The following is a 25,337-nucleotide window of genomic DNA, read 5'->3' on the forward strand; positions in this document are numbered from 1 at the left end:
ATAGTAATTTAAGGAGTCCAATAAAACAAAAACTTGCATAAAATCTGTATATTCGATGAATTTTAATACAAATCAATATTTTGAACTCGCGAATAACATTATAGAGCTCGTTTAAAGAATATAAATTAGGTATATGAGTTAAATTTACAATAAACTATATAATACAAGTAAATAAGGCACCAGAAACATAAAATACATTGAGTATATTACTTCAGTTCTATTTATTGGCACCTAACAATGTTTTTATATGGTCCAATATTAACAAAAATAACATTTAACTGTCGTTTTACTAAACAAATCGTTTTTTAATTAAATCTTTACAAAATTACATCGTTTTAACATGGAAACAGTAACAAAGCTTACAATTTAATTGTATTAAACGGATACCTTATTAATCTGTATTTAAAATATATTTTTACTCATTTTCTCAACACTTAAATCCACTTAAAATATGTTCTCGGGTGGGACTCAACTTGGACGCAATTAACATTAATTTTAACTAACAAGTCTTTCAGGTGCCCAACTAAGCTAGTTCTTAAAGTATGTCCCGTTTTATAGGGTATGAAACGGGTGGCTTAAAGCTTAAGGAATTTATATTAATACACATTGGCCTTCTCTAAGAGAACGGAGGCGTCGCACATGGCTTTTGCGGTAGACCGAACCAAGAACATGAGGTGTAGTTGTTCGAATACATTGAGTTGGACTCTGGTTCTGACCAGGCCATGCAGAACCGTTGCTCTCTCTAGATCCAGCCACCTTTGTAAGGATAATTCTCTGTCTTCAACTGGGACGCCTTGCACGACGTCCAAAGGACCCCAAAGCATAAATTCCAGAACGGATTTAGCTTGGTTCAAGGATATGGCGCGTTCTTCTTGTAATACCTCTTTGAGGAGGGGGGTTAGTTTCTCGCCTGGAAGAAGGATCTCCAGGGCCTTCATGCCGCACTTGCAAAGAGAGTTGAGGTGCTCTTCATCTGCTGATTTGCTGCTGTTGATTTCTTCGCTCAGTCTGGAAAGAGATGGATATCAATTAGTCCTGCTTCATCACTCTGAAGGTGAACCAGAATGCTGGTAAGTTGGGGGTGGTTTTCACTTTACTGAACTTATTTTGAATTTAATAAAGTAGGACATAAGTATTCATTTAATATCTGTAATGACCATGTTTTAGCAAATCAATAATTCTTATTCTTATTCTAGGTGTAGATTTAATCCATAAAAATGGACTTGGAAAAGATTTTCATCTTGACGTGATCGTAGACATGCACAAAGATGGAGGTGCTTCGTGAACCATATTTAAAAATAACCCATAAAGACAGAACATAAAAATACCAGAAAAATCTTATTATCACCCTTGTTACATGCGAAAAACTAGCTAATAAATTGTTCGTCAACAGTTTGCATGGCAGTTATAGACACTAAAAAGACATCTACTTATTGTGCGTAATTTTTTTCCAAACTTGCTCTACAATTTAATGCACTACCGTGCTCCCATAACTGATTTATAACTTACCCTTGCAATATGCACAACCGCCCGTAGCAGTTGGTTTTAGGTGCCCACAAAGAGTTGAGTCTATCATCAGGCGATGGCAGATTCAGTGTGCTACCATGTGACACCAGTGGCTGTATCTCCTTCAAGGATATAAACGAGCATAGTGTATCTGGGATTTCTTCTACGCCTCTTGCTTGAAGGCACTTGAGGCCGTTTATGAGTTGGAGCATCATGAATATGGCCTCGTGTGTCTGTTCTGTTTGGACGAGCTGGTACTCTTTGGTGGTTAAACCTTCGGTGGCGTGAAGGCTTTCTCCATACGATTGGATGGTGTCGACTTGAGCGTGTGCGAGGACCACTATGGTCGCTGGAATGTAAAAGAGTTGTGTTAGATGACGTGTTATTGTTAATTTCTTTAGGTATTGTTTTGCCAGCTTCGTGAGATCTTTCGTGGACATAGTAAGTATTCATTTTGAGCTATTTAACTAGATATAGCGCAGGACCGTGCATTGTGGAAAACCTTGGAGGAGGCTTTTGTCCAGCAGTGGACGTCATTTGGCTGAAACGAACGAACGAACTAGATATTGTGGAGAATGCCGTATTGGTGTAGTGCAAAGAAGTAGTAACAGATAGATGCACCAAGGTGCAGTAAGGCATTCACTTGTGCAATGAAAATTTCTATCAGCTAATAAGACTACCAAAGTTCAGGTCGTTTCCACGTTCCCAAATTGCGCTACACAGATTTGACCCATATTTCAGCACTGGCCCGTTTATTGTCCCGAAGCAGTGATAGGGTTAATACTGGGACGTGTAAAAGTGCTTTTTAAAAGCCTACTTGCAAAAGTAAAATGAGTTTAATTTTCAAACTGACCTTGAACCAAATCTTCTCCATCTTCCCCAAAATGCTGCAGCGACACCAGATCGCAGAACTCCGTGATAGCGTTCAGACTCAGCGTTTGTGGCTGGACTGACTGCTGGCAAATCATCTGAGAGGCCATCTGCTCCTTGTACAGCATCAGGGTTACGTTGACCGGCCCTTGGCTAGAGTTCCAGATGGCAGGGTAGAAGATCCTCTTTCCTGCTCGCACGAAGGAATTCTTCGGCATTGGCTGGATGGAGAAGTCGTTCCAGCGGAGGTTTGTGCAAGCTTTCAGCCCGCGTAGGGAAGGCTGCATCGTCGCACTTTGTTGAACCTGGAATTTGGAGATTTTTAATGGTTAATTTGACTGGAAATTGTATTACTTTAAGCTAGTGCGTTTATTAATTTGCACTATTTGCACTGGTAGGTATTTCATTTTGTGACGCTTCGCGACGTTTTTAAGTTAGGTACGAACAAGGTAGAATGAAGGTTAGAGTCAATAAGGCCAAGCAATTAGGTAATAACGAAAATGAAACTATAATGACACTTTACTCTCTTTAGCATTCCTTTCTCCTTGGAGGAGATTGGTTTGATTAAAACAGTCCTACTTGAAATGATAAAATATCTACGTACTATCATATATTTTTTACTTCCACCTTGACTGCATTCGTCACGGTACTTTTTGTTAAAGCATTGTTCCCATAAAGATTCGATCTACGAATGTTCCCTTGACCTTATATTGTTCGAGCTATTAACATTCCAGAAATAGAAAACCTTTTGAAAATTATAACCAATTTGTATTGTAACATATTTATGCAGAACCGCCAAGGAAACAAGTTTTTGTACAAAACAAACATTTGTTTTAGTGATGTAATGGTCCAACGTAACAACTAAGTTTACAACTAAAGTCTTGTAAATGGAAAAAATTTTATGTTAACGAATAGGCACATAATATAACCTTGTAAGGACGAGTAAGATATAACAAATTAACAATTATGTTAACATAGAAAATACCTAGACGAATGCAAGATTACTTTCTTGTTATTTCTTATAGTACTGTAGGGAATCGAACCCGTGACCTCGAGCATTGCAGTAAAGTGTTTGAGAATACACTACGCCAAAATAATCGACAAAAATTATTTTCATTGTGTTAATCATTATAGCGGTAGGTAATTTCTGATGATGACACCACTGTATTTACATTTTAAATAACAGATACGGCAACATTTCCATTCCATTGCCATTGTCAATACAAAAGTGAAATCGCTGTGTACATAATTTTGTCTATTGAAAGTATTTAAATACGCAACGTTACATGAATGAAGTTATATAATAGCCATTTTCATAAAGTCACGGGTGAATAAACTGGAATGCAACTGAACGGGACAAACTAATAATAGAAACCGTATAAGAAAAACACGCCCAAGCGTATGGTTAGATAAATTACCTGTTCTAAAACCTGCGCCAGGGCTTCGTGATTCGCAATCACTACGGCACCGTAATTATCTTCAAGATTCCTGTGGACCACGCTGCGTCCCTTTCGCACTCTCAGTTTGTTTGTTGTGTTTTTTGGTGTCATCTCGTTCTGGTAGTCTTCGTTGCTTGGACTGTCCATGGCATCGTTCGAGCTGTAGAAGCTGTATGGCGAGTAGATTTCGGATTCTGTCTCGCTTCCGCAGTAAGGGAGTGACGATCTGAAACCGTTGTATTTGGGGAATTCGGGGTTTTCAACGCTTTTTCTGGCTTCGTTCCTTTCGGGCGTTGTAGTTTTGATGGCTGAATCGCATTCGGGCGAGCTGGATCGCGCGTGGTGCACGTATTCGTAATCGCTGTCACTGTTTTTGGCGGAATCACAGGTTTCTTCTTCGTATTTCCTGGAGTTGTAGACGTCGTCGTAGTTATGGATAACGGCTTCGTTGGTGGCCTGCACTAGCTCGTGGGGGCCGTCATCGACCTCGTCTTTGTCGTCGTCTATTGGAGTTCTGCGTTTCGGAAGTTCTAGATGCGCTTCTCGCTCTCGCATGCTCGCCGTCCGTTCTGGTTTTCGTGGCGCTAGAGCTGACCTGATTTCTCCTGTAATTGCAAAATATTATCGATTAATGATACAGATACGAGTACCTATCTATGATGAAAACAAGTGACAATTTATCACCCGAACTTGTAGTATTTCCCACGGGTGAATAAAAAACGCGAAAGCTTGGCTTGCAATACGATAAACATGTTAATGGGTCTCTGTGACACAAATCCGAGTGATTGTTCATTTCTAGAAATAATGCTGGTCGCTCCATCAGCGCTTAATTGAGTATGTAAACAATCAATTGTTATCGACATGCATGCATTCATAGATTTCAATAAAGAGTGGTGGTACTTTACTGCATTACGCGTTAATTAGAGCGTTTAATTATAATTGTAGTTATGTTTATGTAAACATTTGTTGTTATTGGCTTTGCTTAGCGTTTCTTATCATTCATAATAATTATTCTAAGCTATAATGGTCAATGAGTGAATGGAACTTACCCAAGTTAGCGTAAATGTTATCGCCTTTGTTGGGGGGTGTCCAAGCTTGCTGCTTCTGCTTTTTTTGAAGAACAGCTGACTTCGGCGGAGGAGGCCGAGCTGGCTTGGAGCCACTCGGAACAGTCTTGTAATCCTCGCTCGACTGCCTTGGCGGGGGAGGAGGCTTGTTCACAACCTTCGTTTCTCTCGCATCCTCAGAAATCCCACTGTATATCGACTCCTCGTCGTGACTCACTCGCCGCAAACTCTCCGAAATCTCACAATTCGACTTCACTACCTCCACATTCGAACCGTTGATATCCAACGGATGGATGATCACTAGACGCGGCTTCGGCTTCGGCGTCAGATCATAAATCTCTTCCTGTTTCGGTGGCAACTTAGCAACAGTAGCGACACTCAACTCCTTCTTATCTAGATCTTTAGAGGAACCGATACGAAGCAGTTTCTTAATTGAAAATTTATACTTTCCTTTCCGTTTCTCGTCGAGCAACAGGTTGTCGTGCGATAGAGATATATTCCGCCGGGGCGCCGGCTCCGGTATTACGTCAACCTTTTTAGCTTCCACGATTTCATCCTGCATCGGTCTCGCCTTCGCCGTCACAGACATCGTAGCGCGTTCTCGTTTTTCCATCTCCCTAACTACCGGTGAATCAGATTTCATGAATCCATTTGTGTTTCTTTGGTACAGGTTATTCGAGTATTCTTCAATGGATGGCGAAAGCGGAGGAGTGGGAGCTTTACGCTTACCTAAACTATTGAGTGACGTATCACTGTCTTGTTTAGTCAACACTGGCTTCGCGTAGTAAATTGGCTCTGGCTTGTCTTCTTGCACTTCACTAATTTCGTTATTTTTCTCCTCGCTTATAGCTCTACTGGCTCTTTCGTCGTCATCTTTTTTTATTGAGTGCTGTACATGCATTGTCATTTGCTGTTGATGCGTTGTAATGGAATTCTTTTTGGTAGTCTGTTTTATAACCGGTTTGGCGGGCAGTTTGGGCTTTTCAGGCAAGGCTGGCTTGTGTGTAGGCATAATATCTGTGATCATACCGTGTAAGAAAGACGGCCGGGGATCCATCGTTGGAATCGGACTTTTGGGTAACGCTGGAGCTTCACTGGTTTCGTCAGGGTCAGCCCGTCCATCTGGCTCGCCAGCTAACTCCCGACTCGCTTCCGCAGAGAAAATATTTTCCGGTTGTTTCGGCATTATCGTTGGCATGTCCATGATCGGACTTTGAAAAGTTGAATATCCGCCGTTGACTTGCCCGTCCGCCTTTCTAAGCTGCCCGATAGGCGACAATTTGACGTTTTTATCAGTCTCGTTGAACACTTTTATCTTAACGGTCTCTTCACACTTGTGCGTCTCGGAGAAATGGCCACTGTCGTCGTTATCAGAGTCTGTTCGTCCGCTAAAACTTTCGTCGTCTGATGCCAGAGAGTTATTAGCTGTCGAGTTTAAAGTGCTCACAGCTGAGTCAACACTACTACTCTCAATGTTAATTTTACAGAATTTAAATTCAGATCGACTCAAGTTTACTTTTGGTCGCTCTTGTGTTTTAATTAGGGGCGATTTTCTGACAATACCATTCTTTTTTGTTTCGTTTATATCTTTTTTCTCTACTTCATCTTGCATACTTTCTTTCATTTTTCCTTCAACCACTGTAGGTTTGTTGCTTTCTTTTTGTGATAATGCGAGGTCTGAACTACTAGTGATTCTGTTCTGTTCTAAAGTTTCGGATATTTCCTCGAGCAAAGATTTTTCCATACATATAGTACTACTAGCATTCTCAGCGCCTATTATTGTTTCTGATTCTTTAACGTATGACGATAAAATTATATTGGTTTTATAGTTGCTCGATGTATCCTCAGTGGGAGGTTCCGATACATGTATAACGGCGGGTTTGCGAACGTGGGACTTAACACTAGGGCCTTTGTTCTCCTGCCCGAACGGGGTAACAGACACCAACAGCGTTTTCTTTTTGCCATCCGAGTCCGTTTGCATCTTGCCTAACATCAACGACGTGTACGATTTGGTCACGGAATCGCCGAGCAGATTGGCTTTGACGGTATTGAAGTCTGTGTTTGATTTCGTTATCCTGTGCAGCTCTCGTTCCTCCTCCGTGTCTGGGAATGTGTCCTCTTCCTCATTGTCCTCTGAGACTTCGAACTCCTCTCCATCGGACCAGTCGTCACCACCGAAACCTATAACGCTGCTAACCTCTTCGGGGAATCTCACGTTTCGTTTGTTTTTCTTCTTTGGGTGAATCTTTAGTATGCTCGGTGGTGTCTTCTTGAAGAAAGTGCTTCTGTTCTGGAAAGGGGTCGCTAGGTATTTGCTGCCTTCAGTCACGCGTTCCTGCTTGATGTGTTCCTCCCGCGACTTGAAGCAGTTTGAACAGAAGTCTTTCTTCCACGCATTCTGTACGAAGTTGTGGCACACCGGTGACATCTTGCCCTTCGAATATCTTCTGTTGATCACATAACTGGCATTCTGTGAAAGAAAGAGAAAGATTCCGTTAGTTGCATTCTAATTTTATTCAAATGTAACATGTAAAAGTTTGTTCATTTTATTGAATGACAATCCGTTTGTTGCATGAATAACAAGAGCTAATAAGTTGTAATGTTTAATTTATTGCCTGTTTACGTCACTGTAGCTCGCAATAACATATTAAGTGAGGCGGTACGATTCCGTCGCGTTTCGTAAGAGTTTTAATAGCTAGGTTTCTATGCAAAATATTCTTCGTCTATGAACCGTGGTGGTTTTAAACGTCTTACGTAAACTTGGACGGTATTCAGGGTTCGTGTATGGTAATGTCGCAGAAGCGAGCAAGAATTATTATCATTACCGTGGGTTCCGTTAGATAAGGAGCAAGTGCATCTAGCTGGGCCTAGCCGGTTTGAGCGCAAGTTACGGAGTATTCGCGTGTCGGAAGCGTGCGTTGCGGTTACAGTTATACTTACCAGTGTTACAATTAACTAATTTATGTCAAGACATAATATTAATAAGCACTTGTTACTTCAAATACTTTAATTGTGTACTATCGTTAAGCAATTATTGTTAACAATGAATAAATTTTAATCATTATTAGTAATTAGTAATACAATAAAAGTGTTATGAAATTATTAGGTGCAAATTTCTATTAACAGCCTTCCGGTTCCAAGTCAGTTCTACGAATTAATATTGCATTATGAATATGACCAAATTGACCAATACCAATACCAGCTTATTTCAATTAAAGTTAAGTAAACCAGGGAAGTTAATTAAAATATAATAATTGTAATATTTGATTACTCATAAGTCTCCGGGACAGGTAAATCTAGAGTCAGAAGAACTAAACCAATAGGTAGTTTTATAGGTTGTATTGACCAGTGTCACAAACCTAGAAACCTACTCTGAAATGACAATTGTTCTACAAGTCATTGCCGATTCTGCTCACATCTTGGACACAGAAATATACTTGGACAGCATGACGGCACGCGACATAATGCTTTCACCGACATGGGTGTCTTATGCTAATCAGATGCTCAAACGTCGGTGGAAAACGGAAAATTGTCGGTGAAAACGGAGAAAATTAACATGTTCTTATTACAAATAGTTGTTGAAGTTGTCAAGTCGAAGACTAACATCTTGTTTACTTTGAAGTCATCTTGAAGACATCGATAGATAGAGAAAGATAGGCACACTTTCATTTAGAACATTGATAAGACAGAACTTAAGGTGCTGGCTCATATTATACTTATATTCTGATCGAAATTGTGTTTGTTGTATAATAAACAAATGGCGGCTGAATTTTTTCCGCCATTTCTTTAAAAGACCAGAAGATTTAGTCTCGAAACTGCGATAGCGATATTTGGGCTGGGTAGAAAATTTATGCTCAGAAAAGTGCTAGGAAATAATTTGAATTAAATTTAAAAACTAAATTCTTAAATCTTAGGCTGAGTTGCATAACCATCTTTAACGGTAACTATAACGATGACCGGTGTATTTTGTTATTTAAAACACCGGTTATCGTTATAGTTACGGTCAAAGTTAGGTGGTGCAACTCAGCCTAAGTGTTAAAAACCTTGCTGAAAATTAAATAAATAAAAAACATTGCTAGACCAATGCTTACCTATTACATAAGGCACCCGACATAGAAATTCAAGTGTGCAATCAATGTAACGAATATTGATTTACGTATGCTACAAATTGTTTTATAACGTCTAAGTTATTAAAACGATGAAATACTAATTTGATGCTTGCATTATGAACAAGATTGAGAAAGTTTTTAAAATTGCATCAGAACTATCTAGAATATCCAAGTAATGATGAATGGAAATAATAATACGTTTTTTTACTTTATTGGAGATAATAAGACAGACATTTAAAAGTCTAATGAAATATAAAAATACTTAATTTAATCGCGTTAGGGGAAAGTCAAGCAAGATCTAATTTAAAAATGTAGAGTCCAAGTATGAAAGTACGGGGAAAAAATAATAACAGTGATTGATTTGATGTGATGTCTTTAAAAGTAAAGATAACTCTGATGTAACAATACATACAACTGTTAAACTGTAACATACACGCGATAAACATAATATCTCTTGTTTTAACGAAATAGGGGTGATAAATAAAAATTACAAAACCACCATTCGCAAATAAACTAACTATTTAAAGAATACAAAACCACAATTCGCAAGTCTAAAACCAAATGACATAACTACTTCTCTAGACGGTTGCAACGATTGATGAATTTTTCTCAATACCAACATTGGTCTGTAATAAAAATTCTGTTCGCTACTCCAATTTCGATTCAAATTCTATTAAGTTAGAGTCTGTTCCGTTATATTCAGTGTTATAATTGTTGGATTGGATAAAAATGGCGATTCATCGACAGACTATTACAATTTGACGGTCATGTTACACAATTACATCTGGTTCATTGTTCTGATCGATATTATATTATATTGCGGTGTTATTTATATTCTGTGGGAATTTTACTAACTGGCAATGTTAATAACGGGAGCACAGTCCATTAGAAAATATCTGTCGTTTGCTTTTGTAGTGTTACTTTTGGGGTAAACTATGTTTAATTTATAGTTGTCCGGTGTTTTGACACCATAAAAGGACAGGACACAAATGTTTATAATTTCCTTATTGTTCATAAATCCTAGTTAAACGTGTGATGATCTATTGTTTAACATTTACCTCGTATATTGCTATTTGAGCTGGAAACATGTAATGTAGGTGCATAGAAAACAGTTACTCATCGTTTACAGTTTCGCAACTACGGTTCAAGGTTGTCTATCGATCTAAAAGGTCTGTGATGCGCAAGAGTGGCGGTGTTTTAGTCCAAAGATTTACATAAAATGTGTCTATAAGTACATAATACATATATTTACAGACGTTAATGGAAAGGAGGAATAGGTATGTATAAGGTATGAGGATAATAAAATAACATTTTAAAAAGGCTTTGCCGGGTGCGGTAAAAGGCTATAGGGTGTAACATAGGACAACCGAAAATGGTAATAAGGTAATAGGGATACTTAATTGTATCAAAATTCGTTATTCACCACAAAATCACCATAAATAGTATAATTAATATAAGTAATATTATTTATTATTGTATTAAATATACGCCTAAGGCATTGTTTTGTATTGGGTTTGATGTTTGCTACCTTTGTAAACGTAAGAAGCAAAAGAATTCAAAATTGAATAAAAAAACAAAAGAAATGTCCATGAAGATAACTGAATTAACTGCTGAAGGAATTTATTAAGCACTTGGTTTCCGCGGCTGCATTTCAACTTCCATACTGGGAAGACTTCGGTATGTGCATACTTCTTGGCATTCACATAAACAATATCTAGAATCCAGTTCTGGTGGTATTCAATTTTGATCTTTATGCATTGGGGATAAGAGCATGGTGTGAGTGGAGGTATTCAGGCCGTATTTCGCAGACCGGACTGGCCGGTGAAATTGAGGCGTCACGCGCATCAGCACCTTTACAAATATGTGCTATGTAATGTAGGGCTGTCGTAATATTACTTTAGAGTTTATATGAATTTACGTCCAGGATGTAAGAAAGAGGTTAGCAAAATCTTTAAAGATAAGAGGAGCAAGTTACTCTGTGGTTGTAGTCGTTGGTATTATAGTGGTGCTATTGAAGTCTATGGAAAATGGGTGTTTTGCGTAAATAAAAAATTGCCTAAAAATGCCTTCTGCAAAGATTATCAACTCCATAAATAAGAGTACAATTTTGTAGGTACGAGTAAGGTAGGTAATCTCTAATGGTGGTGGGTTGGAAATAAGTTGGAATCCATGGCACTACGAGCATTACGATACGCACTCTACCACACATAGATAATTTCTGTATTCCTATCATTCTGTATTTAATTTTTAGAGATAAAAGTTTACCATGATTCGTGCTGCAACTGCACGCAGGAGAATTTAATGAATGCTGCTGACAACGCCACTCTTGTGGCGGAGTTTTGGGCTGACACTGTGTAGGTTTGCTATCGACATGATAAGAAGAAGAAGAAGATTCGTGCTCTCCACCCAAAGTGATAGGTCGTTTGTTCTAGGTTAATATAACTTATTTTGACAACCCTAGACACAGCTGGTACCCTACTTACGCTAAATTACTAAGTAGGTAAGACAAATAGAACATGTTTTGATGCAGTAATCAGGCAAAGGCCAACATGATGGTATTGACCCAAAATATCATAAAAGAAACGATTGTAACCGTGATGACAGTATTGTTAAAGTATAACACATTTTGTTACACATTGTATAAACAATTTTAAATTAAGAAGTTTCAACATATGTAAGGCTTATTGGGAAAATAAAATGTAGAGGTTGGCATGTAAGCAAATTAAAATCGTGGTGAAAAACCAGTTGATGAAACTTGATAGGAACCTTAATTAGTTATGAATTTGTTTATTTAATTGTAATAGGTATACCAATAGATTAAGATCTGCGTACCACACAGCTATATGACCGCAGTCTGTGGAGGAACACTATAATGTGGTCGCGATCCTCATCAATGAAGGACTTAGGAAGAAGAAGGCGTGACTATAAAAAGAAAAAGTTGTAAATAATTCCAATCTCAAGTTTCAATAGTATCGTCCTTAGTATCATTGTCATACAAGGAGATCATTTTAACACGACTGATAAAGCAAATGATACAGTTGCTATCACCGGCTTTGTGTAATGCTCTTGTCAGTTTTGAAAGTAATCATCTATGTCACGGAAAATAATTTCTCATAACAATAAAAAGATCATGAGACAGGACATGGAAAAAACAAAACAGTAGATCTACGAGCCGGTTGCAGTGACGTACAGTTACTAAAAACTGTAGTTACTGTCTAATCATTTGGAAATAACGAAACAAAAAGAAGTAGATAATTAACAGGCGAAAAAAGGATAAAAAAATATCGGAAATAGGTATTCAGTCAACCAATGACCAAAGCAGAAAAAAAAATTAAGCGTTGGAATTATTTACTCTACGTTTTGACGGCGTTATTAAAATGTTTTTGCTATAATTAAGTAAAACCTCTATCATTTTAAGATGGCAGGGAAGAATCCCAATTGATCAATCCAGGTGGACAGTCAACGTACTAAATCTATGTCATTTGCTGATGACTGTACACACCTTCAATATCATAAATCTCATGCTGGCGACAGAATGCGCTGTGTAGAATGCAAACATTGAACTTGCGCCGGCGCATAACTCGCATTCCTGCGACAATTTATAGATGGTCCTGCTTGCTGATGGATTTTACTTGTCCCAGTTGAAAACGATCGACAATGCTTGGAATAATGCCAACCAATTCGATGTCATTGGCCGATAGGTTGAGGCTAGATTGTGGGAGATAAGTAACTACTCGGACTAGACTAGTAGGACAAAAACTGTGTATTCTGTACATTATGATCATAGTGTAAATAGCTATTTAGGTTGAAAATGAATAATAGTTAATGACGCTGACGTCATAGTATGAATTGATGATGATATTAATACAAATACAGTTAACAACAAATTCTTAAGAAAGTTATTTTGAACTCGTAACTTTAAGTAACTGAAAAGCGTCATTACATAATATAAAAGACAAGCCTGTGGTAGCAGAAAAACTTAAAGAACAAGTATTTGATTGAAGGGACTGTAAAACCCGCTCTTATGGCATCGTATTTGGCATAATCAATTTTGTGACCAAACTTGAATGATCATAATAATATTACTTTTTATTTAAAAGTCGCCTCGGCAACTTTAAAGCGTCCAAGCCGAGTCCTTATTAGGCCTCATGGAGTGCATTCGCAAATCGTGATCTCATCGAATTACGTATTGCGTTTAAATGGACTCGGAAAGGTTAAACAACTTTTACTCGCTATTGTGCTTTGAAGACGATATAAACTTTTCATGAGGTCAACAGAACGAGCAGGGTTAGTAAATGTATGAAAGTAGATATTCCAGTTATGTAACCAAGTCACTGATGGACATAGGCGTCCCGCAAGGCACAATACTGAGGCTGATTCCTTGGAATCAATCTTGTCCTCCAAAAAGATTACGTGGTACGCCTTAACTTTCTTCTTCTAACTAATCCTAATCAGTTCATAAATCGCCTAAAGTTAAGGAGATTTACGTAATCATTTCCTAGATTTTGTTTTGACAAATCAAGGAAATGATTACATAAATCTTAACTTTATTTAGATACCACTATGAATGAAGGCTTGATCATAATCAAAATATTATGGTAACAATATTACCTAAAAATTCTTGCTTACATAAGCCTCATCAATAATATAATAAACAGGAAACTAAACACACAGATCTTGATCTAACCGTTAGATATCCAGATCAATGCAAATCAGTGTTTACGCAGTCAGGTGTACTTATAACAGGTACACATTCCTGTTGAATAATGTACCTTATTTGCTTGTAATAAAGATTAAGTACACTTTCCCGTGCAGTTGACTATACTGACTGTACGATCAGGAAACACTAATGGTGGCTTAGGATAATTCCCGCCTTTCGACTTTCTCTAGATCGCGACTCGGATTAAGATCGAAGGATAACCTAATAATAGGGGACGTGAATTAATAGTCCATTCAAATGTTATCTCAGATAGATACTTTTTCGCAGGCTGAATGGTTTATGGATTTCCGGAGTTCTAGGACTGCGTATAAGATAGGAATGTCTACGAAGAGTATTCTAGCTGCATAGTGCAAATCTTGGACTACACATTTTTATCAAGGGTCAAAAACCTCTAGTCCAAGTCTAGTGTACTTTTTAGTTCAAATAAGTTTTTTTTTTCTTTGACACAGGCGTATCAACCTCATTTTGCGCAATGGAACGTTAAGAATTCAAATATTTTTCTTCGTTTCTTGTGTGCCAGTGCCGTTTAAATTTGGGGCACGTTCGAAAAAGTTTGTAAAAGGTATTATTGCTGGGTCGTTAACTTTATGTGGCTAGAATGTTTCTCAGAAACAAATGATTGCTGCTTAGCTGCGGTCCAGACGCGTTCCCACCATTACTAAAATTAGATTACACAGTATTATTTTAATGGGTGTTATTAATTTATTGGTAACATGCGTCGTATCGCTTCATGGGCATCGAATTTTATTGGCAGATGCCATGTCTGCGGGCAATAGACACTGAGGGTTATCTCAGTTGCATAATAAAATAATGTTTTTCTGACGCACTCATCCTCCGTTGACTTTATTGTTATTATTAAGTTTTATTTTGTAACCTACAGAAGGACTTGTGGAGGTGTGTAAATAAATTGATTAATAGGTGATTGTCTTGTTAAAATGAATCATGTGAGGCGTCAAATAAGTGTTTACGATTGTGATGCAGATCATATTTATAGCTCCAGGATCCAGAATACAATACTTTCTTAGTCCATGCCATATTCTAATCATTGTCAGGAATGCGTGGGAGTCAGAATATTCAAATCTGTAACCTAAAAATATCACTCTAAATTCCTTTGGTTTGTTCTCGTCGTGAATAATTTCCCAAGTCTCGTCTTTCACACCAATAATACTTGTAGCAATAAAACTTTATGGTAATAGAGATAAAAGTAGCAGAAAAGCGGTCCCATACGAGTGGCCTTAGCATATAGGGACGGCTTTCCAACGCGTAGGCTTAGAAACTGCATTTCGTAGTACACATTTTATGGCAGAGAAAAACAAACACGTTCCTGGTAGAAACTTGCTGGGCAATTTCACTTTGGATGAAATTCAGCGAAACTTAGTTGAAGACTGTCACACAGTGTGGGAAATCAGCAATAAAACATGGCTTTACGATCTCAGCTCACGTGAAAAATTACTAATAGGCTACCGAAGTCCCGAACCGATAAGAATCCAGGCAAAAGTAGACAGGGCTAAAAAGCCCACTAAAAATTAGTGAGCATCACAGCTTTTTAAGCAGTTAAGATGGCATAATCACCAAATCATTAGAGATGCATTTTTGGAGAATTCTAGACTCGTGTCCAAAGCATGCAATACTTCACAAAGTAAAAATTACGGATCCTTACGAGAGCCCAACTCTACCACTAGATAACAAAGGTTTAACAATTTTTTTTATCCACAACGAGGAAGCTCTTGGCCTGTGTCTCACCTGATGGTAAGTGACGATCAGGCCGAAGGTGGAAGCGAGCTTCACCCGGAATCCTCAACCACGGAGGAACTGGCTTAGTTAACGCATTTGCCAAACTACACCAAAACAATCATAGACAGGCGCCTATTTTACAGGTTCTTCTAAAGCTAATTTGCAGCCTATTTTAGAACTAAATCAGTTAGTAATAAATCTGCGGTTTATAGACGTGTATGAATCATCTAAGTCACTTAAGTTTTGTGACTCAGCCATTATGTAACGGACTACTAGATGGCAATGAGTAGGCGCTGGGCCTTTGACAACTTGTCATGTTTTTTGATTAAGTTTTTATATTTTCGGCCGTTTGGTGTAGTGGTTCAGAACGGACTACTATGCCGAGAGGTCCCGGGTTCGATTCCCGGCCGGGCAGAAATTGAAATGATGAATTTTAATTTCTGTGACGGGTCTGGGTGTGACTATGTATAATATTTATGTATTTAAAAAAAAAAAAAGTATATAAGTAGTATATCCGTTAAGCTAGCACCCATAACACAAGCATTAAGTTGCTTACTTTGGGGCTAGCTGGCGCTGTGTGAAATTGTCCAAAGATTTATTTATTTATTTATTTATTTATATATGTTTAAGTTACTAACAAGGAAGTCAAAGCCTGATTAATTGGTATAAAATATTGCGAAATGCGAAAGCAACTACTTATTATTTGTTCGTTTGTAAAATTTTCACATCTATATCAAGTTTGGTATTATTTTGCTAAAGAGATTAGACCTTAAAGACCGATATCTGATATTATAAAACTTTGTCGCAAAACGCTTACAGGGTTACAGGTGAAGTGGGTTACAGTTTATATGGGGAACTCACAATTTCGCGTGTTTAGAATCAGATTAAGAATTCCACGATGCATGTGAATTTAAAATGATTGAATCCCCGTTTGTTGCATCAAAAATGCAGGCAGCAGGTAATAAAATGACCAAAATCTTCACAGAACCATAAAAAAACTTTAAAATACAGTGCTTATTTTGAAACCTAGTCACGACTGGCAGACATGAAACCACAAAAATGTAAATGAGACGGAATATGCAAAGGAGTGAGTGGACTGACACCAAATATACCCACGCTTTTTATCGAGAGACAAGATTTTCGATTCGCAATACTTTTTATCGTATGACTATTGCATGAATTTAATGTAATAAATAATTGATTAAGTTTTAAAACCTGCTTTGCTATTTTAATAAATTACAAAACATAATAAAATTTTGCAGAGTAGGAATGATTGTAGGATAATAAAGACTTGGAAAGTCTGAATATAAATTGTAGATACACGAAAGCTTGTAATGGCACATAATAATATTGGTGAATTGGTGATTCGAATGACTACTGATAGAGTCAGAAAATATTAGTCAAATAAAGATGAAAAGATACCAATCACTATCAAAAAAGAAGTATGTAAAATGTAACTTTTGCTTTCGACTTCCACTATAGGCACAAAACATCTCGTGGGCAGTGGATGATAGCCTAGAGCTAGCTGTAAAAGCAGATGCTGTTTGTTTTAAGCATTAGCGACTTATGTTTGCTTTACAAGTGGTACAACTTTCAAAGCCTTGTCATCATACGTATTTAGAAATTTTTCGGAAAATATTAATCATGCCTTCACACCTGGCCTCCCCAATCCGTGTAGAGTTTGGATCAAATCTTCCATTTGCTTTAGTAAACATGATGATGATGATGAAATTCTAGGTCCTAATCTAATGAGTTGCCTAGAGCCATGTCCTTAATGACCTGACGATGATGATGATGAAATTCGAGGTCCTATAGTAGTCATCATCCAACCCACAAGCGGTCTGTTCCTCCGACCTCATACGGTTGCTTTTCTACGCATATAATTAATTCATGAAAGCATAAAAAGTGGACAACAATGGGGCACGTACGTCAACCATTGTACAGTAAACCATTACCAACAATAACAAAGCCTTGAGTCCTTATATCAATGCAACAGCGCCTAAAGTTGCATGTTTCAATTTCTTTGAGCACTGTACATTATTGTTTCACTTTTGCGTGATATCGAAAATATGACGCGAACTCGAATTTGAATCTTGTTATTATTCAAGCACGTCTGATATTTCAATGGGAATGCATTTCGCAGTTTTCAAATTGAGGTGCGTGGAATGTTTATGAAACAATGCGGATCCACTTGACAAGGGTTCAGTAGCTAACAACGTTAATTTATTGGTTGTTTTACATTATTTATTTACATTGTCTTGTTTTATTTTCTTTTGGCGACCCTCACGTGTGTTTTAAGTAAAAACATTTACTTTTTAATGTTGCTATTTTCGGCGTTTCAACTTTAAAGCGTCTATAAAAAAAACTCATAAAACTCATTTATTTATCCAAGTAGGCTTTTAATAAGCACTTACACGTCCCAGTATTAACCCTATCATTGCTTCAGGACAATAAGTGGGCCAGTAGTCCAGTGCTGAGAAGAAGCAGCGCAAGAAACTCAGTCACTTCACTATCTCACTATTGCCCTATATGTCAAAGTCAAAATCAAAATTCCTTTATTTGCATAGACTAATAAAATAGTGCTTACAAATGGCCAAGATTAGATTATTTAAAAAAAGCTATTAATGGCGTTCTAAATTCAAATCAAATGATGCCCTTTATTTTTTAATATTCCAAAAAACAGGCTCTTATAAAAATGACATTGTATTGCTTTAGTTAGTCGCCATAGAGTCAAAACTCAAAACCATAGACTATTGTAGAGCAAGACCGTGAAAAATTACTTTTAACCACCGGAAGTGATTTCCTACAACTATTAGAGCTTACGCAAAAAACTTTTTCCCACTATAATAGACTTTATTTGCCCAGCGGTTTTCCTTTCAACTGTCCTTGACTGTTTGTTTAGGCCGGCAGACGGTTTTTTGCTAGACCACAGATTGGTATTGTGATGCCCACGATTCCGGATGTACCACTTGTAGGATGACTTATTACTAAGTAGGTATACCTTATGGAGTTGTGATAGAGTCGATTTTGCTACAGAAATGTATAGTCTGATATGCTGTTCACTATGCCACTTGCAAGTAATGTTATTGACAAAATGACTAGGTTGATTGCAGTTTGCAGTTCTAAAGATCTTGTCAATCGTCAGATGGCGTGTCAATCGCGCAGTGAGTCGTTTTTGGTTACAGGTTCGAATTCCGGTGAGTACAGGATTATTTTTAAACGCGATTGAATTGGATTGATAATTTTTTTCAAGTTTGAAGCATTTACGGAAGTGAAAGTTTTTTACTACTTCTGAAATTCTGAAATAGTTTCTTTAATTGACTTATTATTTTTATTAATTTAATGACAATTTAATCGGCATTAGCTAATAAGAAACTATTAATCATTTCTGTTTATGGATTGGCGAAACAAATATAAAAATTGTGTAACTCATTTTAATTAATTTTAATCACTAAAATGTTTATCAAATTGATTGATGGAACTAAACAATTTGGGAAATATGTTTCATTCAATCATACTAAGCAAAAAAGAAACACATGTTCAAAACATATAAGATCGTAATTTTGGGTATTTTTTGGCTCAAAGTCATAGATCATGATTTTAGAGGTCGACCCGTTTAGTGGGCATGACAAGCTGACTGCTGAATGCTGATGTCGAGAACCGTATAAGACAAAATAAAAATTATTCCAACTGGCATTTGCGACGCGAGAAGCGTCAAAGTATGACAACGCCGATTGTACCGAAAATAAATAATGTTTCAATTGTTTTAACTTGAATAATCACAATGACTCTATCGCGACTTCGTTTTAGTGAATTTCAAAATTGCTTTCATTAAAATCCGTTAATTTTGATAAAATAACCTATAGCATTTTTAGGCCACATTACCACAGTAGATAAATCATATTTACTGTGACATTACTGTAATTTAATTGAGTAAAACAATCAAACATTTATAATATTGACGAATGACGGCATCGGCTAAGCTATCCTATCTGCCAATCTAGTTCGTAATCTGCAATCTGTAACCTAGCTTTGTAGACCTAGGATTTGCGCGTCGATAAACTTTATCGATTCTTAGTCGAGCATTTTATCGATTTTACGTGATTAGTTCATCTAAAATTCAGAATAAAAATGCTCACTAGTTTATGATTTAAGAGGTCGCCAGTCAACCGGTTCGTCACCTCGACAGTGGTCTGTGCCACTGCGGCCAATCGGCATGACACTTGACCGAGCACTTTCACTGTTATCTAAGAACAATGGGGAAATGCGAGGTTTGGTAGTTTGGCTGTTTGGCCACCGCAGGTTATTGGGTGAGAGAGTCATTTTTGATTAGAATAACTATGGTAATGTAACTATAGCACATCAGTGTGTTTACTATGAGTTTACATTAGGTGTGCTCGCTAACGACTGCGTAAAAGAATGACATGAAATGTATGACAGATTGTACAGCGCCTTTAGCGGTTATTTTCAATAACTAAGATTTTTATAAATATTATTTTCGACGCATTCTTTAAAATAGCTTCTATTGCTAATTCATAAGATGCCACAGTGACCACTCAAAAGTTTTTCAAAATCCTGAAAATTCAGGCCCTTTTAGACAAAGTTATATTCGTGTTTAATTTCAAAACTGCTGGTAAACTTACGTAGTGGTGCGTAGTATACAACGAGAACGCGGGAGCGAAGCGATATCACACTTAAAACAGTCACTTAATGAATGATACTTTAGCCTATCCTTAACTAAATCGATGTACCTACTTCAGACCTTAATGATTCATAAATCATAGCGCAATTTAGTGCGTTCTTCATCCCAAGAAACCTCGTTAGGTCCCGTTACTACATAATTAACTTGATAGATTCCATTGCCTCACTTTATAACTAGTAAATTCCAAACATTTCAAGAAACCGTTCATGCCGCGGCAGCCATTGACATAGCAAATACTATATAAATTAATAGTAATTTACTTGTAATTCAAATCGACCGTTGGATCGAGTTAACTGTTACTTCTTGAGAATCTTCGAGTGTGCATTGCACAAGAATAATCGTTGGCTTGTTTAAAAATATCGATATCTACACATCGATATTTTTCGTTCGATATAGGTTATCTTTACTTATTTCATGATTTACCTAAATTAAACTATGAGTATGTGAACTTTAATTCTGCGGGATAATCAAAAATTCTAGAAATACAAAATTTTTGAGCGCTATTATTCGCTCTAAACGTAAAAGAAACTTGACGAGTACCTAATATGTCCACTTTTTTGCATATTGAATAATATCGATATTGAATGTACCTTAGTAGATATATCGATAGTTCTTGGAACTTCCAACATCCCTTGAAATCTCGCCGTGGGAGAGGAAGTGGTAACGGCGCCAAACTGGTCGGCCTGAGCCTGCTTGGTTAACGTTCAATCGGGAAATAAGTAGTAAAAACTTAAAATGTCAGATGCCTTTGACATTGCTTCAGTCGCCTGTTTTCTTGCATCTGCCGGTAAACATTAAAATTTATTAATTAAAGTAAGATTTTGATTCACTTAATGTGGTAGGTGGTACAGAGCTGATTGAATGTTGAAGCTGGAAGTGATTAATTGAAAAAAAAAAAACAACTTCAATCCTTATTAACCGATCATTATCTAGCAGCGGTCGTCGCTCTTGTAAAGATTAAAAACAAAATCTTACCTAACAAGTGAAATGAAATGTATGTAATTCCAAATAAATCAAACTGCTTTCTAAATGGACAGTAATTGTTTTATAAAACGTAATTTTGTGAGTTTTCATAAACATGTAAGAGATAATTTTGTTTTTAACAGACTTAGTACAAATTGGTTTTGTTATTTGGTGCACGAGATATTGTTAAGTCGAATGGATTCAACTGGTTGAGTGAATTTAGAAAACGAATGTTCTCGGTTGAGTCATCAAAATCTTCGTCGCTGATGAATTAAGCGTTTTACAAGTGCCACCTAAGAACTAAAGCGAATTGTGAGAACTGTTCAAGTATTTTTTTCTTAAATTAGCCACACGTTTATGAACCATACTGTTCATGACGCGAGTTCTTTTGTTTCATGCCAATAACTGCATTTCTTTTAATCAAGATTTGCAACGGGTCTTCAATTAGGTCAGCCCTTAAAAACTTTCCGGCAAAAACCTCGCGTGCCATATACTGGTCTTGGAACTTGGTAACGTAACGGACTTTAAGTAGATCATAAACGAGCAAGTATTGACGGCTGACGTAAGGTGGTTTATACTTTCTCCGCGCTAGATTGGACATGATGGGTTGATTGCTACTGTCACGAAACAACTATGTGGAAAAACGTGATGTATTTTCGGTAACCTGTTTTTAAGAGCCAAAAGCCAGCAATTATAATTGGAAAAGGCCCGGACAAAAAACTAATGCTTACATAGTTGTAGCTAAAAAGTGACCATAGCAAAATTATACGGTTGCTTTTCAAGATCAAAGCAAAATATTTATTTGTCAATAAATCATCGCCCATGAAGTTGCAAAAACAGAAATGTTTACGGTACAAGCATTAAAGCATTAACGATTGCATTGAGCGTCTGTTACGAGAACTCCAAGATCTCCAAAAGAAATTGACCACTTCAAACCGTACGTGTTTTTATTGAAAGATCAGACAGCGGTAAAAAGTAGGTTTAGTATATTCAAAGATCACTACAATACCAGATGATCTCCACGATTATTGACGTTATAGGATGGCATGCACGTAAGTCGAACCTTGATACCTCAGATCATAGAAGGGAATAGATGTGAAACGGGGGCGTGGCGCGTGTCTCCGCGATATGCCCAGAAACGAACATCGCCCGCGACGCCAGGTTAGTCGCGATTCAGTCGTACTGAGGAAATGTTCTTCGATATTGTTGGATAATGCGTCGTAACGTGCAATACATAAGTGAAACGAAGAACTACAAGAACAATGAAGTCATTTACCACATGTAAGTATTGCAAATCCATTGGTATTTTGCTTATTAATAAAAAAAACTAAACATTTTTACGAACGAATTCAGTGCCGTGACATTTACTGCGATATCGAAATTAGTGGTGATAAAAATTCAAACACGTTGTACATTGACGATTTAGTTAGCAACCACTTTATGTCATGCGTAACTACTGCGCAATGTATTTTATTTCTTCCGATATCCACTGACGCGTGAAAATACACAGTACGGCCGCATGTGCCGGTCGTAACATAGTGCAGGGCTCGTGTTCTAATACGGTTTCCTATTATCGATAAATAGAAGTAAATTATTATTTTCTATTTTCTAATTTTGAATGAAAAAATCATGAGTTGCTTGCTATTTTTAAGTTTTTACAAAAACAATAACAATAGTAGAAGGGATTAGTAACTGTCAACTATGTAATTACTATAAGAGCTAGTTGAAAGCCTAATATAGGCATTATTTTTGATAAACATAGGCGGTACGAATTTCGCCATAATTAAAAAGTTAATGCGCGATAGTAGTTAATAATAATTACAGTGATCCTGTTATTATTATTAAAGTAAATAATAATATATTACCAATATTGTAAATACTGGTAAAAATCGCAAGTACCTACTTAACCCATGACTTTTCATACAAACTTTGTCAGTCTATAACTTCTATACTCCATCGATAACGACATTGAGCTTTGGTTGGGGTAAATTAATATAAGGTAACTTCATTTAGTCCCAATAATTGATTCTGAGTTTTTCGTCCATACAAAATGGAACTGACTCCTTTATGCAAAAATCGTTAAAGAACATAATAATAACGTATAATAATAAAAAGGTTTTCATACAAGCATTTTTTAAACCAATTTCGAGCCTTGCCCCCAGGATTTAAAGTATCGATATCTTATCGACTCCATTTTATCTTTCTTCTCTCTAATTGCTTTTTTCAAAGTGTGCGTCACGTTACGCGGCCATTGATTGGCCATAAGGCACGCCTTCTGGCCAATCACAGCACTTTTAAGCCGGTTGCACATGTTGTCGTAGACTCTCAGTCGCTTTGTTTTTACACAGTTGAATGTGTGTGTGGGAGCTGTGGTGGGGGAAATGTGGGGACACTGGTTCTCGTTGTAGTTACGCGCGACATCATATCTTTTCTCTTTCTATGATCTGAGCTTGATACATTATACATTAATCGTATATGAAACAAAGACAATACAGCACGTTGCTGATCGAAGAAAAAGATAAAATGAAAACAAAGCATCGGAGCCGTGTCATGAGCTAGATAAAGCTGACAGATTTGGAAATCGGCTGACTGCAGAGAAAATGAAGCTGGATGACTAAGAACCAGTTTTAGTTAGGACATAAACAAAAATAAAAACGTCAAAAGGAATAAAGGTGCAGCAAAAGTGACTGTTGGTAAGCCGAATGTATGAGTAAGTCCTGCAGTGAGTTGTTATTTCCTAGCATTTAGCTTATCAACTGTAGGTACAAACGGTAAAAGAAACACATTAAGGAGTTTCATTTTGACGCTCGTGAAACCCAGACGATAGAATTAGACAGTTTTTTAGAATATTATACAATTTAAGATGTCTCAATGCTGACAAATAAATTCAAATAGTTTCTTGCGCTACCTCTCAGCACTGCTGCACTGGCCCATATTACTGTCTCGAAGCAGTGCTAGGGTGGGGACGCGTAAAAGTGCTCTTTGGGAGCTTACTTTCATAAATAAACTATTTCATTTGAATTCAAAAATTTTGCATAGCAGGTTTAAGACTGTGACCGAATTAACGTCGGTTTTATAACTTTGAATGTATTTTTTGAGTTGTGAGAATCGTTTGATTATGCGGGCCAGAGTATTCATGTCCAGACAAAGTGGAGCTGGGCGATTAGACAAGTATTGCGGACAGAAAGCCGCGTGAGGCAGTCGGCACAGATACCGCGCATAATTGATTGGACATCGTCGCGCGCGCACAGTATTGGGCAACTAAACAAATACCCAAATACTTGGCCGGACTACGTAAATGAGTTGCAAGAGTTCGCTTAACGCAGTTAATCAACATTAACTGTGAGCAATTAAATCAATTATTGATTATTTGTCGTTATTGTACTTCCTTGTCGAATTAATGTTTATTAACGACCGATATGGCTAGTTGAGAACTTGTCAACGGTCGCGGGTTCGACAATAGCACATCAATGTGACCACACGCTAGTCTACAATTAGTCATTCTTTGTAAAGAATAGAATTTAATGTACCTAATTGAAATAGTTGCTATTTTGCAACAAAAAAGTTCAGTCTGATGATTTGACTGTACGTATCATTACAAATATTTGTATACTAAACGTAGCAGTCCAGCTTGAACTCACAATAAGATTTCTATTATTAAAACTCACATTTCTGTTACGATTCTCCCACCATTTTTTGATGAATTCAAACATCACATCACACACAATTCACGGCTTCACTATACAAGGGCTAGGCAGGAACTAATCAGATAATAAAAGATTACAATGATCGCCATTGTGACTCATGATGTCTGACTGATTGATACCACAGTTTCCATTCATTACGTTTCCATGAAAATTACAGATTAATTATCTGTGAAGATGTAATTGCAGTTATCAGATAAGAGCACAATGACCTACAATTATTATATGCAATTAAAATCCTTATTTATTTATAATATGTTAAAAATTAGGACGCACGTAATAATTAAATACATGACAGCTGCTTATGAACCATGTGTACCTAAAATTAGAATAAACAACAAACACTACTTATCCTGTTATGACAAATACAAGTGTATCGAAAAGATAATCGAAAAGGTACTTTTCCGCTATCGCTGCTATTATTAATAAATCAATGCGAATAACAATTTGAGTCTATCGATTTATTGCACGCAATATTTTAAGGCGATCCAAAATTAATCTTTAAATTATTACGAGAACGTTC

The 25,337-nt window shown here is 37.0% G+C and overlaps 1 protein-coding gene across 5 annotated transcripts in view; it reads right to left on the minus strand.

Moving 5' to 3' along the window:
* Nucleotides 1-33: 33 nt before the first annotated feature.
* Nucleotides 34-25,337, minus strand: part of LOC135076048 (uncharacterized) — an 84,344-nt gene continuing 59,040 nt past the window's right edge. For 4 of the 5 annotated variants that reach the window (XM_063970497.1, XM_063970498.1, XM_063970501.1 and 1 more), the window contains exons 2-6: nucleotides 4,865-7,352; nucleotides 3,795-4,420; nucleotides 2,360-2,681; nucleotides 1,510-1,855; nucleotides 34-1,008 (exon numbers count right to left, since the gene is read on the minus strand). In XM_063970497.1, coding sequence (XP_063826567.1) covers nucleotides 597-1,008; nucleotides 1,510-1,855; nucleotides 2,360-2,681; nucleotides 3,795-4,420; nucleotides 4,865-7,352 — 4,194 coding nt within the window. In that variant the 3' untranslated portion in view covers nucleotides 34-596. Of the gene's footprint in view, nucleotides 1,009-1,509; nucleotides 1,856-2,359; nucleotides 2,682-3,794; nucleotides 4,421-4,864; nucleotides 7,353-24,778; nucleotides 24,883-25,337 lie in introns of those variants that run through there. The other variant, XM_063970499.1, reaches the window with a different exon arrangement.

The sequence above is a fragment of the Ostrinia nubilalis genome, chromosome 11 (assembly GCF_963855985.1).
Source record: "Ostrinia nubilalis chromosome 11, ilOstNubi1.1, whole genome shotgun sequence".
NCBI classification, from domain to species: domain Eukaryota; kingdom Metazoa; phylum Arthropoda; class Insecta; order Lepidoptera; family Crambidae; genus Ostrinia; species Ostrinia nubilalis.